At 40.4% G+C, this 15,282-nt stretch overlaps 1 protein-coding gene across 1 annotated transcript in view; it reads left to right on the forward strand.

Annotated features, from left to right (window-relative positions):
- The window catches only part of QKI (QKI, KH domain containing RNA binding), a 305,977-nt gene that overhangs the window by 136,359 nt on the left and 154,336 nt on the right, over positions 1-15,282 (forward strand). The window contains 1 exon segment of the mRNA XM_065590404.1: positions 4,446-4,562. Within this exon segment, the coding sequence (XP_065446476.1) occupies positions 4,446-4,562 (117 nt within the window).

Consider the following 15,282-nt stretch of genomic DNA (forward strand, 5'->3'; position numbering starts at 1 on the left):
GAATAAATTGCCATGGGATTTTGTGGAGTCTCTGTCATTGGAGATTTTTAAGAGCGGGGAAGGTCTAGATCAGTGGTTTTCAAACTTTGGGTCGCGACCCAGTACTGGGTCGCGGAATGCAAGGCACTGGGTCGCCTTGCTCAGCACCCAGGAACCCTGGTGGCCGGCCAGTAAAAACTTGTCGTCCCTACCTGTCTGACACTACCCTGTGCCCCGGAAGCAGCCAGCAGCAGGTCTGGCTCCTAGGCAGGGGTGCCACGGGGCTCTGTGCGCTGCACCTGAGCCCCTTACAACCTGCAACTCCCCCTGCACCCCAAACCCCAGAGCCCTGACTATCATCCTGCACCCCAGCCCAGAGCCCCCTCCCGCACCCTGAACCCCTCATTCCCAGCTGCTTTGGGTCGTGGGCATCAACAATTTTCTTCAACTGGGTTGCCAGGAAAGTTTGAAAACCACTGGTCTAGATATTACTTAACCTGCCTTGAGTGCAGGGGACTGGACTAGAAGACCTCAGGTTCCTTCCAGTCTTATGATTCTTACCTGATCACTTGTTTCCAGGAGCTGGGTCTATAAGAAAACAACCCTGAGATTCACAATTAAAATTACTAGAGTTGGCAATGCTGAAGTTCCCATTGTCTCCTCTAAGCATTGCCTCAACTGGTATGCAGAATTTCTAAGCTCTGTGTGCTTTCCCTTGGTCCCACTAGATCATGCTGCCTTCTGGGTACGTCATTCACAACTTTCCGAAGTCTGTAAATGCTGCTTCAGTCCTTTAATGTAGTCCATATTTTGTCTGTAAGGGGAGAGACTCTCCTCCTATTCGAGCTCCTTTATGCTGTGTAGATGGGCTGGAGTGGCATTAAGGGGCTGGAATGGCTGGGAGAGAATTCCCCTCAGTGCAGGAACTGAGGAAGACAGTAGTGTGTTGAGAAATGGATTGCCTTGGCAGTGAGAGAGATGGCCTAGAAGGGAAGGAGAATCCATATCTGAGAATGCAGATCTGGGGCCCTCCTCCTTGGGCTCTCTGCTTCCCATTGGCCAGCTTGGCAGTGGGGAAAGAGCTGGGAGCTGAGTGGCCCCATTAATTTGAACTTATTCTTAGGATTTGGGGGATTCTTGTCCCCTTTAACTGGAAGGAATTTTTCCTGTTTTGCCAAATTGGCAATTGCCCGGTGTTTCTTGGCCTTCCTTGAAGTTGTCATGGAGGCATGGTTGGGTTAAAAAGAATAGGATTTGGTCATTTAATATTAGGAGTTCATAGGAATGTTTAGTTTGTCGCAGTTTGCAGCCAGTGTCCAGTGTGGGTAAAAGATAAAAGGGTCAGCTCCTAGAGGATAAGAGACTTAAGATTTTATTGGTAGATTTTGTACCTCTGGGAGAAAAGGGCAGACCTGAAGTCTTTGCAGACTCCGATCCCCCTTTGTGGGAAGAGCATGACAGGATTTAGAAGTGTGCTGAGTCGTAGGGGCAGACTAAGGAGTGTCTATCCTGAGTTTCTGGTGGGAGCCCTGTAACCCCACACTGGACTCAATTAAATGGCTGTTATGTGATAGGGTAAGAAGAGAGGTGGAGTGGGCATATAGAGCCCCTGCCCAGTGTGGAGTTAAAGTAGAAGCTTGGTGTTTGAATCCATCCCTGACTGTCTTCATTCACCTGTGTGTCCTGATCAATGATAAATAACTTTCAGCATGCTGTTTATGAATTTAAATATCTTTGTGTGTGGATTTGCAGGTGACTGCAGAACAAGTGCACAGCTAAGATCTTTTAAAATTATAAGATGTTAAAAACTAGACTTCAGCAATATTCATCAGATCTGTGTAAACTTTAATGCATTTGTGTGTCTTGGTATTTTGTTAAAAGTAGCTGTGATTTGTACCTTGTGATAGTTGAACATCTGTTAAACCTCTTTGTAGCACATAAGAGTTTCATTGCTTGTATTTCCATTTTTCTATTCCTATTTCTGTTCTCATTGCTGTTCCTCTGCATTGAACACAGAGAGGGATTTCACTGCTGAATGGTAGTTTTCCACTTATTTAACATACCTGAATGATTTACAAGTAAAATTATCACTTACCAGTGACATTGAAGGGCTGTCAGAATAATGTACAAAATTAGGACATACAGTTCAGGTTTATACTTCAGATTGGGCCAGATGGTAGCTTCTCTTCCTATGTGTTAAAAATATCCTTTAATGTGTTCCCAAATGCCCAGGGTACAATGAAGAAAAAAGTATTGCAGTGAAATTAAAAAGAAACTAATACCTATCAAAAGATTGAACATGTTAAAGGAACAGGTTTTACTGTATATTAGTTTAATAATCAGATCTATCTGAACTCCTTTCACATGCTTTATAGAAGGGGAAAAATGGTCAAAAGCATCAGTACCAGATCAAAAATTATTTTAAGATTAAATAAAATTTGTAAAGCTTACAAGCTGTAAAAACTAAATGAATTCCTGATAATGTGTGTTGTTAGAAATCTGCTGTATTCAACAGTATACAAAACAGTATGTGGTAACATTTTCCCCATAGTAAAGTCACTCTAAAACAGCTTGACATTTAGGCAAGAAGGTGTTTGTTTTTGTATTAAATAGAGTAATTATGGTCAGTGTCTTAACCAGTGGAAAATAAAACAAAAAATGAATTAATATTTATGCCTCCCACATGCTGTGAAATTAATATAATGTTCATTTACACCTGTAGGTAGTCTATCAACTCAGTGTTATTTCCCCTTATTACAAATATTGTAATGCATGCTACTTTGCACTTACAGAATCTTGTTAATCAGATGATCTGAAAGCACTTTATTAATATTAATTAAGCATCACAACATTCCTGTTAGGTAGGTAAATAGTCTATCCATTCTAGGGAGAGCCAGTGGCAGGGCTGATTTAGATTGTTTGGGTTCCCATGCTATACATTTCTTTATCTTGATGTTTAAATTGGTTTTAAATTTAACAAACATTTACCGTATATACTCGTTCATTAGTCTGTTTGTATAAGTATAAGCCGACCCCCCAAGATGGTTAGGTAAAAATAGCAAAAACTGTATGATCCTTTCATAAGCCGACCTATATTTCAGGGGCTCGTAAACTTTGGCTCCTGGCTGTCAGGCTAAGCTGCTGGCGGGTCGGGACACTTTGTTTACCTGGAGTGTCTGCAGGCATGGAGCCCTTCATCTCCCTGTGGCTGCGGTTCACCGTTCCCAGCCAATGAGAGCTGTGGGAAGTGGCGCTCCCATTGGCTGGGAATGGCAAACCGCAGCCACAGGGAGCTGAGGGGCTCCATGCCTGCAAGACACATTGTCGTTTTGTTTACCTGGAGTATTTAGATATTCAATTAAATGATTCCATAGACTTTAACAAATTTTGGTGTAGACCCATTTATAAGCTGAACCCCGCTCTTTGATGCATCACTCTTTTACCAAAAATATTTGTCTCATGAACAAGTATATACGGTACTCTGAATTTCCTTTGGTTTATAGCTAGTTTTAGAGATAATTTCAGCATTCCTGTAATGTTTATTACCCTAAAATACTGCTTTGTATTCTCAACCTAACTCCCTCTTACTTTATTTTTGGTCTGGGAAATAAACACTATTTTAAATAGGTTTTCATACATATTCCCAGCCTTGTTCATATATATTATATGGATATAAATTCCATGATGTATTGAATATGTAGTTAACTGGAATTTCAGTCTTAAGAGTGGAACTAATTTTAAGAAACCAGTATGTGGCTATATCAGTGCTGAGTACAATTAATCTAATAAACAGTAATATAAAGAATATCATCCCTTGTTGATGGCAATCAGTTTCTTAGTGAACACTTAACACAAACACTAAACTGATGTGTAAAATCTTCCTCCTTTATGACTAAATCTTGCAGCACACCAAAAATTCTGTTGGCCGTTTTCTGTGTAAAGCTAGTAGTGGACCAATAGAATAAAAATCTCTTTGTTTCTTAGAGCCTGGTCATGCAAAAGAGGATAAGCCCAGCATTCTGCTGAAACTTTTCTCTATTTAAAAACTGAAGTTTACTCATTTTTTGCAACTGTATATATTTTCAGCATTTTATGTTGCTTAAATTATTTCTGTTTTTATTCTCTCATGTTTTTGTATTCAGTAAATGTGTAAGAATTTTGGAAAGGGGTGTTTCAGGAAGGGATTACTGTAGATTTTAATTTGGTAAATTGAGAGATGACTTTGGATGTAAGAAAATAGTGAAATTACTTTTTAGCCTGAAGATCACACAAACATTTGATCTACTTAGTCCACAAACGTTAGCCTTCTTGTCTTCAGTTACATCAAGGATTTAGTGTAGGCTCTTATGCAACATATTATGCAACATCTGAGAGCTGTTAATACATCTTGATAGATTTTTGAATAGTTTTGTGATCGCTGTATTTAAAAAGTAAAGATTTTTTCCTCCTCCTCTCCTTTATTGCAGTTCAATTTTGTGGGAAGAATCCTTGGTCCCAGAGGACTAACAGCTAAACAGCTGGAGGCAGAAACAGGATGCAAGATAATGGTCCGAGGAAAGGGCTCAATGAGGGACAAAAAGAAGGTAGGTTTTTTAAAGCAGCAGTTTTCAACATATGGATTTTACTTACAGTACACAAGGCATACATTTTCCTAATGCACAATGCACAATAACTGTGAAGGCCTTAAAAACTATTTCTCCTACTTAACATTTTTTTTGCAATAAACTGTTACAATATATTTAATGTTCTTCTTTGAGTAGCGTCCCTATGAGTACTCCACTTCGTCTGGAGAAACACCTGCAAAAGTAAGAGATTTCACCATTGGTCTATCCAGCAGCAGTTCTCCCCATTTCTCTCTTCCCTCTCTACTGGTTTGGATTACCTGTTGAATTTTAAAAAGTTGGGTCTTTCTGTGAGTGCCATCACAGTTTATTTGATTGCAGTTACAGCTTTTCATTCCCCCAGAGAGGGTTTCTCAGTGTTTGCCCACCCCACAACAGATAGATTCATCAAGGGTTGATTAACCCTTCTTCTGTAGCTTAGAGAGCCCACACTTGTATGGGTTTTGAACTTGTTCCTTAATTGCCTAATGAAACCCACCTTTGAACCACTGGCTAAATGTGCATTGCTACACCTGTCTTTGAAGGCAGCTTTCTTGGTAGCTATAGGGGCGTTAATGGCAGATCCTCCCTTGGCAGTTTTCTTCAAGGAAAAAGTATCTTTACGGCCACATCTGCCTAAAATGTCTTCTGAGTTCCACGTTAGCCAGGTTAGTCACATTCCATTTTTTTTTTTCTGAAGCCAGACCAGACCAGGGAAGAAGTTGCCTTCCATAGCTTGGACGTTAGAAGGGCATTAGTTTGGTTCTGTCCACATAGAATGCTATTTAGAAAGTCTCCCAAACTGTTTGTCTTGTTTGTGGACAAATCCAAGAGACCCCCAGTTTCTACGCAGACTTTAAAAGTATGTATCCAGATGTATTCTTTCTTGTTATTAGACTGGTCACATTCAGCCCCCTTCTAAAACAGCCCTTATTTCAAGATCCCAATCCAAGTCCATGCACTGTTGAAAAATGTATCAGTTACAGAAATTTGCAAGGCTGCAACTTGGGCATGAATTCATGCTTTTCCCAAACACTATTCCCTAGTACATGCTTCCAGATCAGATGCTGCTGTTGGCAAGGCAGTCCTGTTGGTATTAAATTCGGCTCCAAAGGTCACTTTCTCCTGCCATGAGTACTATTTTGGGAGTCACCTGAAGTGGAGCACCCACTTCAGGACACTACTCGAAGAAGGAGAGGCTACCTACTTTGTACAGTAACTGGAGTTCCTTGAGACCTGTTTCTCTGTGGATGCTCCACTACTTCCCCTTTGAGTCTCATCTCGAGAGACTTTGCAGAGAAGGAACTGGGAGCAGTTCTTATCCTTGATATGGGGCGTGAGGAGGTCTGGAGCTCGTGCATGGGCCAAATGGGCACTGCAACTGAAAATCTCAGCTCAAACGCACTTAGGGTATATGTGCACCTGAAGTGGAGTACCCATAGGGGCACACATCCCGAAGAAGTCCTGTTACTGTGGAAGGTAAGTAACCTCTCCTTTTTGCAAAATTGGACTAGTACTTCAAAGCACAGTATAATCTTTTAATAAATTCTTAAATTTGTGTGCACTGTAATTGCACAATTCAGTTTTCAGTTAACCAATTAATATTATTCTCCACTAACTAATCAATTTCTATTAGTAATTTATGATTTACAGCAAAGTTAAACACGAAAATAGAGCCCAAAAATGTGTTCAACTGTATCTATGGAAGGGGCCATACGTCAGAGAAGTATTTTTAATTAAAAAAAAAATTCCTTTCCATAATTGTCTAAAAACTTCCTGGTCCACTGAAGGTATTTCAGAACTTAGAAATATCTGATTTCGCAAGTACCATAGAGAGTATGTGTTGGAAAAAGACAATAGGTATTTGTGGTGATGTATCCTGAATATTTTGATTGAATCAAGACACACCAAAGGTGTTTCTTCACATATACCAGTTCTGGGCTAAGGGGGAGATGACACCTAAACTTCCTCCCACGGAACCCCCACTCCTCCTCCAGCCATATGAGCTCAGAAGGGAGAACCTTCTGGCAGGAGTTGTCCTGTGGGCAGATGCTCATGATGGCAGGAGCAGTTACAAAAGCAGTATCTGCAGGCACCCTCAGATGTTGACATCATCAGACTATGCTTGGTACAATGTTTACTCTGGTCACTTCTTCTTGTCTGCTACTTGGCAAACTGCTTGCCTTAACCCTCTTCTTCCACCCTCCCTCAGTCTCTTTATTTTGGTCTTCGTACACCATGATCCTCTGTTCTTTCCTTTAAAATATTCCTGAATGTCCCTTCTTCCTTGTTTTTCCTTTCATCTAATACCTTCCCTCCCCACCCACTCTGCCCTATAATACTGTGTGTGTGTGTGTGTGTGTGTGTGTGTGTGTGTGTGTGTGTGTGTGAACAGAATTACAAGCATAAGTAAAATAACTAAAAGCCACCCAATAATTATTTTAAACCTCCTGAAACTAACCACATTTTCAAACCATCACTTCATTCACTGTGCTTTTATGTTATAACATCCCTTGTTTAGTTTGATGGAAAGCTCTTGGGCAGGGACAATGACTTACCTTGCCTTGTTTTTCTCGGGGGTCTCTTAACTGATACTTGAATAAAAATAATAAGAGAATTTTTTAAAAAGTAGTTAAAACTTGCGTCCTGAATTCCTCCTGCATACTCGTTAGCATGGACATTCCACATATAAACCAGTCCTTAACTAAATTTTCATTTTTTGAGATTAAGGCATTGCTTGTATGGAGTTTTAAAATATAACTTGCCAAATGCAACACTGTAGATTTGACAGTTGTTTGTGTAAAGGTTTTTGAAATAATGGTTTTCCTCTAGATGAGGGTGGAATGAGAACTATTAGACGAATTAGTAGCTACAGAATGCTTCAGATGACATATAATGTGTGGGTGTTGAGGCAAATGATGTGTGTTAAAACAATTCCTATGGTTGACCATATGCAAACAATCTTGGGTGACTCCATAATGTTAAATACTAATATTAAGGGTATTAATCTTTTGAAGTAACTACTGTAAACTTTTACATATTTTAAAAAAAAATATATGTATTGTAGCAGAAGCTTACTAATGAAAATAACCCTTTGAAAGTTCTGTTAAAAATTCTAGTAAAAACTTATTTTTAGTAAGAAGAATATATGACTGTTGTACATACCTGACTCAAAGCCAGCAACCACCTCACCAGAACCTTTTAGGATTTTCAAACCTCATTCAGGTTTAATCTAGTAGAAGATCATTCCAGCTATTATTCACGAAAGCTTTATTGTAGCTGCTAGTTTACCAACAAACAGTTTGACTTCTACTTTTTTTTCAGATCAGATTCTGCAGAGTGGGTCAAATGTGAAGACACAATATGGTTAACATTGCAAGGATGAACTGTCAAACTTCTTTCTCTGAAAAGTGAAATATTTGTCTGTTTAGAAAGCTGGATGCTGTTTAAATTCATTCAGTCTTTGTTTGTTTTGCTTAAGTGTAAATGTATACCTTGGTTTCCAAAAGACAGATGATAGTGTTTGCCAAGGTATAATTCTTAAATTCAAATAATAAAATGAGTAATGTGTAAACAGACATAAAAGGATAGGGGAAGAATTTTGGGAGAGCTCACTTGCAGTTAGTTTGAATAGTTGTCTGAATGAAGGTTTATTAATTCTTAATCTTCCATATTATGAGTATCCTGTTTGAAAAGTTTTCAGACACTTATTTCACAGCCCTAAACTTATTAGTTGTCATTCAAAATGAGAGCAAGATCCAGGGGCACTATCTAATTAATAACCCACCTGCCTGTCAGGAAGGAGAAGGATGCTGATATTCTTGCTTACTCTGAATGCTGGTGAGGTGTACTGAGCCCTGGTCTACACTTAAGTTTTGCCGTCGTAGTTATGAAAAAACCACACCCCAGCCTACACAGCTATGCCAGCAAAAGCCTTAGTGTAGACGGTGTTATACCAGCAAAAAAAAAAAAAAAAAATCATTTCTCAGTATAAGCTGCGTCTACCGTGGGCAGATTTGCCAGTATAGCTATAATTTACAGCTATATCGGCAAACCTTTTCTAGTGTAGACAAGGCATTATTCTTTTATCTGCTTCTAGCTCAGAATTTCTCAAACTGGGGGTTGGGACCCCAAAGTGGGTCGCAACCCCATTTTAATGGGGTCATCAGGGATAGCTTAGACTTGCTGGGACCCAGGGACAAAGCACGAGACCCACTGCCCGGACTGAAGCCAGAAGGCTTCAGCACTGGATGGCAGGGCTCAGGTTACAGACCCCCTGCCTGGGGCTGAAGCCTTGGACTTTGGCTTCCTCCCACCTCCACCCTGGGCAGTGGTGCTCAGGCTTCAGTCCCGCCTCTTGGGGTTGTCGTAATTTTTGTTGTCAGAAGGGGGTCGCTGTGCAATGGAGTTTGAGAACCCCTACTCTAGCTAGTCAGGTGACTGATGCTGAAAGTATCCTTTCCACCTCAATGGCAGTGGAAGTGAAAAGGAGCATTCTCATTTCTCCTTCCATCATTGCCACGCTGGAGCTTTTACAGTATTTGGAGTAATTGGGTCCAGTGCTCTGCCATTCTTTTGGCTCACAGGAGGGTACCTCATTTATTCTGCCCCTTCTCGGCCTCCTTGCTGCTTGTGGTGTGGTCTGTTCTCTAACCCTCCCTCAGCATCCACTTCTTGAGCTGTTGTTTCTCTTCTCTGCTGCTGTTCAGCTTTCCTAAACTACATCAGCAGAGTTAAATGGACATTCTTGTCATTTATTGCTGCCCACGTGGTACTGAGCAGCTGCAGTGAAGCTGATCTTTCTTCCAGTGATTTGTCCATATGTATTCCGGTTTTGGGTGCGCATGCACTGGAGATTGGAATCTTTTAGCAGAAATGTGCATTGGGGCCACCCATGCACTCTGAGCATCTTCATAGTTCGTATTGAAGCCAGAAAAGGCAAAGTGGGCCCAAACACCCCCGAGTTCCTTCTTACTGCCCGTGGCTGCAAGACGGAATGCTGCCAGTGTCCAAGCTCAAGGCATTTCTTCGTGCCCCCCCATATATTGTAGGTGGTGTTAAGATTAGTTAGGTCTACAAGTGTGTATATATAGTGTAGTTTTCCTATTGGAATTTATAGGTATAATTTTTCTGTTTTTGTCACTTAGGGTAAAAAATATTTTCCCCCGGTATTGGGATTTAGTCATGATTGAAGCTTCCTTCCTGGGAAATGACTTAATGATGGCTGCAACAGATGCTTCTTTTGCCTCAGGAAGGGGCACATTCCTGGCAAATACTGCATCTGTATGTCTTTTTCAAAATGGACCCAAGAGGCAGTAGAGGCTCGCCTCCATTTTTTTCTTTTAGACTGCCCTGTTGACCTATTTCAGACCCAGGTAAGCAAGACCCATCAAACTAGCTTGATCTGAGTCCAGAAGTGCTCTGGGAAGTTCCAAATCAGCTGCCAGCTCCTGAGCAACGTCCTCCAAATGGCCCTAGTTGTGTACTCTGGTAGGGCTGCTAAATCCTCAAGTCAAACTTCAGGCAAGAGTAGAAAGGTGCATTGCTTCTCTGGAAGACGGGAAGATTTCCCTTGGCAGACCAGAGCAAAAAGAGGTTGAGATCACCTCATCTTTTCCAGCCTAAGAGGACTTTAGGGCCCAGATCAGCTACTGATGGAGACCTGAAGGAGCATAGTACCAGATGTGGGCACTGTCTCACAAGATGAGAGTAACTACCTCCGGTATGGAGTCTGCATACCAACAACTTGCTCGGTACCATTCACTTTGGCACCATCAACGCCACTTCAATGCCCAGTCTGTTTTTACAGCACCAACTTTTTTTCAGTATCAAGCTCATTTGTGTTACCAGGAGATCTCTATTTACTGAGCCAGCATCTCCATTGCTATCTTGGGTGTTGACTGTCTCAACTATGGTGTCAGCTACCACCATTACAGCAGTACTGAATACCTCTTTAGCACCACATAGGGCACAATCTCAGATTTCCTGAAACCTCAATTAGGGTAGGGTCAAATCTGGTTGAAGACTGTTCCTGTGTCTGATTCAGAGCCAAGTAGGGAGGCATCCTGTTCGTATTACCCTTATGACTCAGGAAATTGAGGGCCTCCTATATGCATCAAATGTTTAGAGGTTACAAGGATAGGTACTCTTGGTATCCTCCAGCTTGGCCTGTAATTCCCCCTTTTCCATACAGTATGCATTCATGGCCCTACTGGAACTTCTGGGTCTTAAAATATGAGAGTCAGCCTCTGTCTACCCCCCCCCCCCCCTTCCAGAACTAGAATCACCTCTTCTGCACTTCTTCTCAAAGAGCTCAGTTTGCGCTCCTACATACTGAATACTAAAAAGAGATACTAGAGGAAGAGCATCCTCCATGTAAAAGATCACTCTATGTCAGCTAACATTTCATTGTTCCTGGATAAGGCAGTGATGTCCAGTTCACACTCAACAATTATAAGACAACAATTGAAGACCTTCCCTTCAAAGGCCTTTTTAGCACTAACGTGGATGACTTCTTGCATATGTTAAGACTCCTGGGCCACTCTTTGGTCACCAGGTGCATACATACCAGTTCCTAGAAAGAAAGCCACGATTCTACACCAGGCAAAGGTCATTGCCTAATGTTTTTTCATCAAAGATCCTCAGAACTTTCAAGAAAAGACAGCATTTCTAGGAAAGGAGACCACCGGCCTCTAATGTTGCAACCATCTTAAAGAAATAATTTTGATGTGTTAGTTGAAAGTTGCCTTACAGAAACCTGCAGGATCTATATTTATTCTCCCATCCTTCCAATTCTGAGGGTTTTGAGAACATCACACAGGATTTGGCAGTAGTGATCTAATTGGCACCAGCCTGGCCAAGGCAGATTTGATATCCAGACCTAATGACTTTGTCAATATGCCCTCTAAAACCTTTACCCCTCTTCTATTGGAATTAATTTCCCAGATTGGAAAGAAGGTGCCTCTGGATCTGACCTCCTTACATTGCACAGATTGGATGACTGATGTGGAAAGAGCCTGTTCTCTGGAGATACAAAATATTCTGAGTTGAAAAGATTCTGCCAGAATAATGTATACAACCAAGTGGAGGATGTTTATTACTTGGGCTGATCACCACTATTTATTTCCTATTGACACCCTAGCCTGTCCTTGAAGGTGGAAAAACTGTAACAGAAAATGTGGAAATGTCAAAAGTGCTAAATGATTTTTTTTTTCAGTTTTCACCAAAAAGTTTACCAGCAATTGGACATCTAACTTAACGAATGCCAGTGAAAATGAGGTAGGATCTGAGACAAAAATAGTAGTTTAAAAACTACTTAGACAAGTTAGATTACTTCAGGTTGGCAGGGCCTGATGAGTGATATACTAGAATACTTAAGGAACTGGTTGAAGGGACCTCTGAGCCATTAGTGATTATCTTTGACAACTTTTGGAGGACAGAAGAGATATCAGAGGACTGAGAGGGCAAATATGGCACCTATCCGTAAAAAGGGGAATAAGGACAACCCATGGAATTATAGACCAGTCAGCTTAACTTTGGTACCCAGAAAGATAATGGAGCAAATAGTAAGTCAATCAGTTCGTAAGCCCCTAGAAGAAAATAAGGTTAATTGATTAAATGCAGGGTGCCTGGGACTGCTCCGCCCAGCCCGCAGGCTTGGGGGTCAACAATTAGGGTGGGTTAACAGTTAGACTAATGTTTACCAGTTAACTGTTTAACCATTTAATATTTTACATCCTTAGTATGGACAGAATGTATTACTGGTAAGGGGAGGGGCGCGACAGGAAAAGTTTCGGCGCCATTGGTCCAGATCAGTTGTTCTCAATCAGGGGTCCGGGGCCCCCTGGTGGCCTCAAGCAAGTTTTAGGGGGTCTGCCAAAATAAACCAGAGAGCAAGGCCAGCATTATACTCACTGGGGCCACGGGCAGAAAGCCGAATCCCAAGTCCTGCTCCCTGGGGCTGCTCCAGCCAGCCCACCGAAGCCCCTCCTACCCCGGTTGAAGCTGAAGCCTGAGCGAAGCTTTGCTTTGCGGGGCCTTGGGGAATTGCTCTGCTTGCTACCCCTAATGCTAGCTCTGGCTTGTAATCTACTGAAAAATAATTGTTGTAGGTGGGCCGTGGGATTTTTATAGCATGTTGGGGGGGAGGGGGTCTCAGAAGGACAAAGGTTGGAAACCCCTTGTCTAGATAATACTTAGTTCTGCCTTGAGTGCAGGGGACTGGAATAGAAGACCTCTCGAGGTCCCTTCCAGTCTTATGATTCTATTTGGCGAACTCATCAATAAATTACACATAGTTTCAGATTGAATGAAGCTGCATTTTTCAGCAAACAAAAACTAAACAAATATTGCCTAGTTCTGCTCATAACTCATTTGTAACATTCCTGTAGTTACTGGTCCCTGACCTTCCCCCAGAGACTTGCTTTTCTCCAGTAATGCATGGTCTTGATCTGTCTGTGTGAATAAATGTAATCAAATGTAGAGTTGCTGACCTTAGAAAATAATAACCTTAATGTTTGCTGGAGGGTCTGTCTCACTTGCTGAGTCACTTGACAGCTGTCTTAAACATAGAGTAGTTAATGTTCACAAATCGTGAGACGTGCTACATGGGCTATATATGTGTGTACAAATAACAATATAAAGCTGTTATACTGGCACTTTTATTCAACTAGAATATGTTTAGCAAGTGTTAAGGCTTTCTTTTATATGTCAGAATGAATTTTATCTCCATTTCGTTTTTTGAAACCCCTTGCAATCAAGATATTTATGAAACCTTAATGTAAGCTAGTGCCCCCAAACTGAACCTTAGTTCAAAATGTATGGTGTTTTTAAAATATCAAAAGAGTTGTCTGAAAATTTTCATTTTTTGGTTTACTTTATGAAGATGACCTACATGAATGAAACTGTGCAAGTGGTTATGAATATTCTAATATATGAATTCTCCAGTAATTGCAGGCTTTTTAAGCCTGTCTTTCAGATCTTGTAAAGTTGAGTAAAACAGCATTGATGACTGGATACATGAGCTGTAAGGAAAACCTGTTGAAAACGCTTTACAAATAAAATTTATCTCCAATAGCGAAAATAGGGCTGTCAAGCGATTAAAAAAATTAATCGCGATTAATTGCAGTGTTAAACAATAATAGCATACCATTTATTTAAATATTTTTTGATGTTTTCTACATTTTCAAATATATTGATTTCAATTACAACACAGAATACAAAGTGTACAGTGCTCACTTAATATTTATTTTTGATTACAAGTATTTGCATCGTAAAAAACTAAAAGAAATAGTATTTTTCAATTCACCTAATACGAGTACTGTAATGCAATCTCTTTATCATGAAAGTTGAACTTACAAATGTAGAATTATGTACAAAAAAACTTTTATTCAAAAATAAAACAATGTAAAACTTTAGAGCCTGCAAGTCCACTCAGTCCTACTTCTTGTTCAGCCAATCGCTCAGACAAACCAGTTTGTTTACATTTGCAGGAGATAATGCTAACCGCTGCTTGTTTACAATGTCACCTGAAAGTGAGAACAGGTGTTCTCATGGGACTGTTGTACTGGTGTCGCAAAATATTTATGTGCCAGATGCGCTAAAGAGTCACATGTCCCTTCATGCTTCAACCACCATTCCAGAAGACATGCATCCATGCTGATGACAGGTTCTGCTTGATAACAATCCAAAGCAGTGCAGACTGATGCATGTTCATTTTCATTATCTGAGTCAGATGCCACCAGCAGAAGGTTGATTTTCTTTTTTGGTTGTTTGGGATCTATAGTTTCCACATCGGAGTGTTGTTCTTTTAAGACTTCTGAAAGCAAGCTCCACACCTCACCCCTCTCAGATTTTGGAAGGCATTTCAGATTCTAAAACCTGGGGTTAAGTACTGTAGCTATCTTTAGAAATCTCACATTGGTACCTTTGCATTTTGTGAAATCTGCAGTGAAAATGTTGTTAAAATGAACAACGTGCTGGGTCATCATCCGAGACTGCTATAACAGGAAATATGTGGAAGAATGAGGGTAAAATAGAGCAGGGGACATACAGTTCTTCCCTCAAGGCATTCAGTCAGAAATTTAATTAACGCTTATTTTTCTAATGAGTATCATCAGTATGGAAGCATGTCTTCTGAAATGGTGGCTGAAGCATGAAGGGACATATGAGTGTTTAGCATATCTGGCATGTAAATACCTTGCAATGCTGGCTACAATAGTGCCAAGCAAATGCCTGTTCTCACTTTCTGGGGACATTGTAAATAAGAAGAGGGCAGCATTAATCTCCCTTAAATGTAAACAAACTTGTTTGTCTTAGCAATTGGTTGAATAAGAAGTAGAACTGAGTGGACTTGCATTGTTTTGTTTTTGAGTGCTGTCGTATAACAAAAAAAAATCTATTTGTAAGTTGCACTTTCATTACAAAGAGATTGCACTACAGTACTTGTATGCGGTGAATTGAAATACACTATTTCCTTTGTCATTTTTACAGTACAAATATTTGTAAGCAAAATAAAATATACTTGATATCAAGTACAACACGGAATGCAATATATATGAAAATGTAGAAAAGCATCCAAAATATTTAATAAATTTCAATTGGTATTCTATTATTTAACAGTGCAGTTAAAACTGATTAATCGCATGAGTTAACTGCGATTAATCGACAGCCCTAGAAAATAGACTTCATTTTGATAGAAAAT

This window comes from Chrysemys picta, chromosome 3, assembly GCF_011386835.1.
Source record: "Chrysemys picta bellii isolate R12L10 chromosome 3, ASM1138683v2, whole genome shotgun sequence".
NCBI lineage: Eukaryota > Metazoa > Chordata > Testudines > Emydidae > Chrysemys > Chrysemys picta.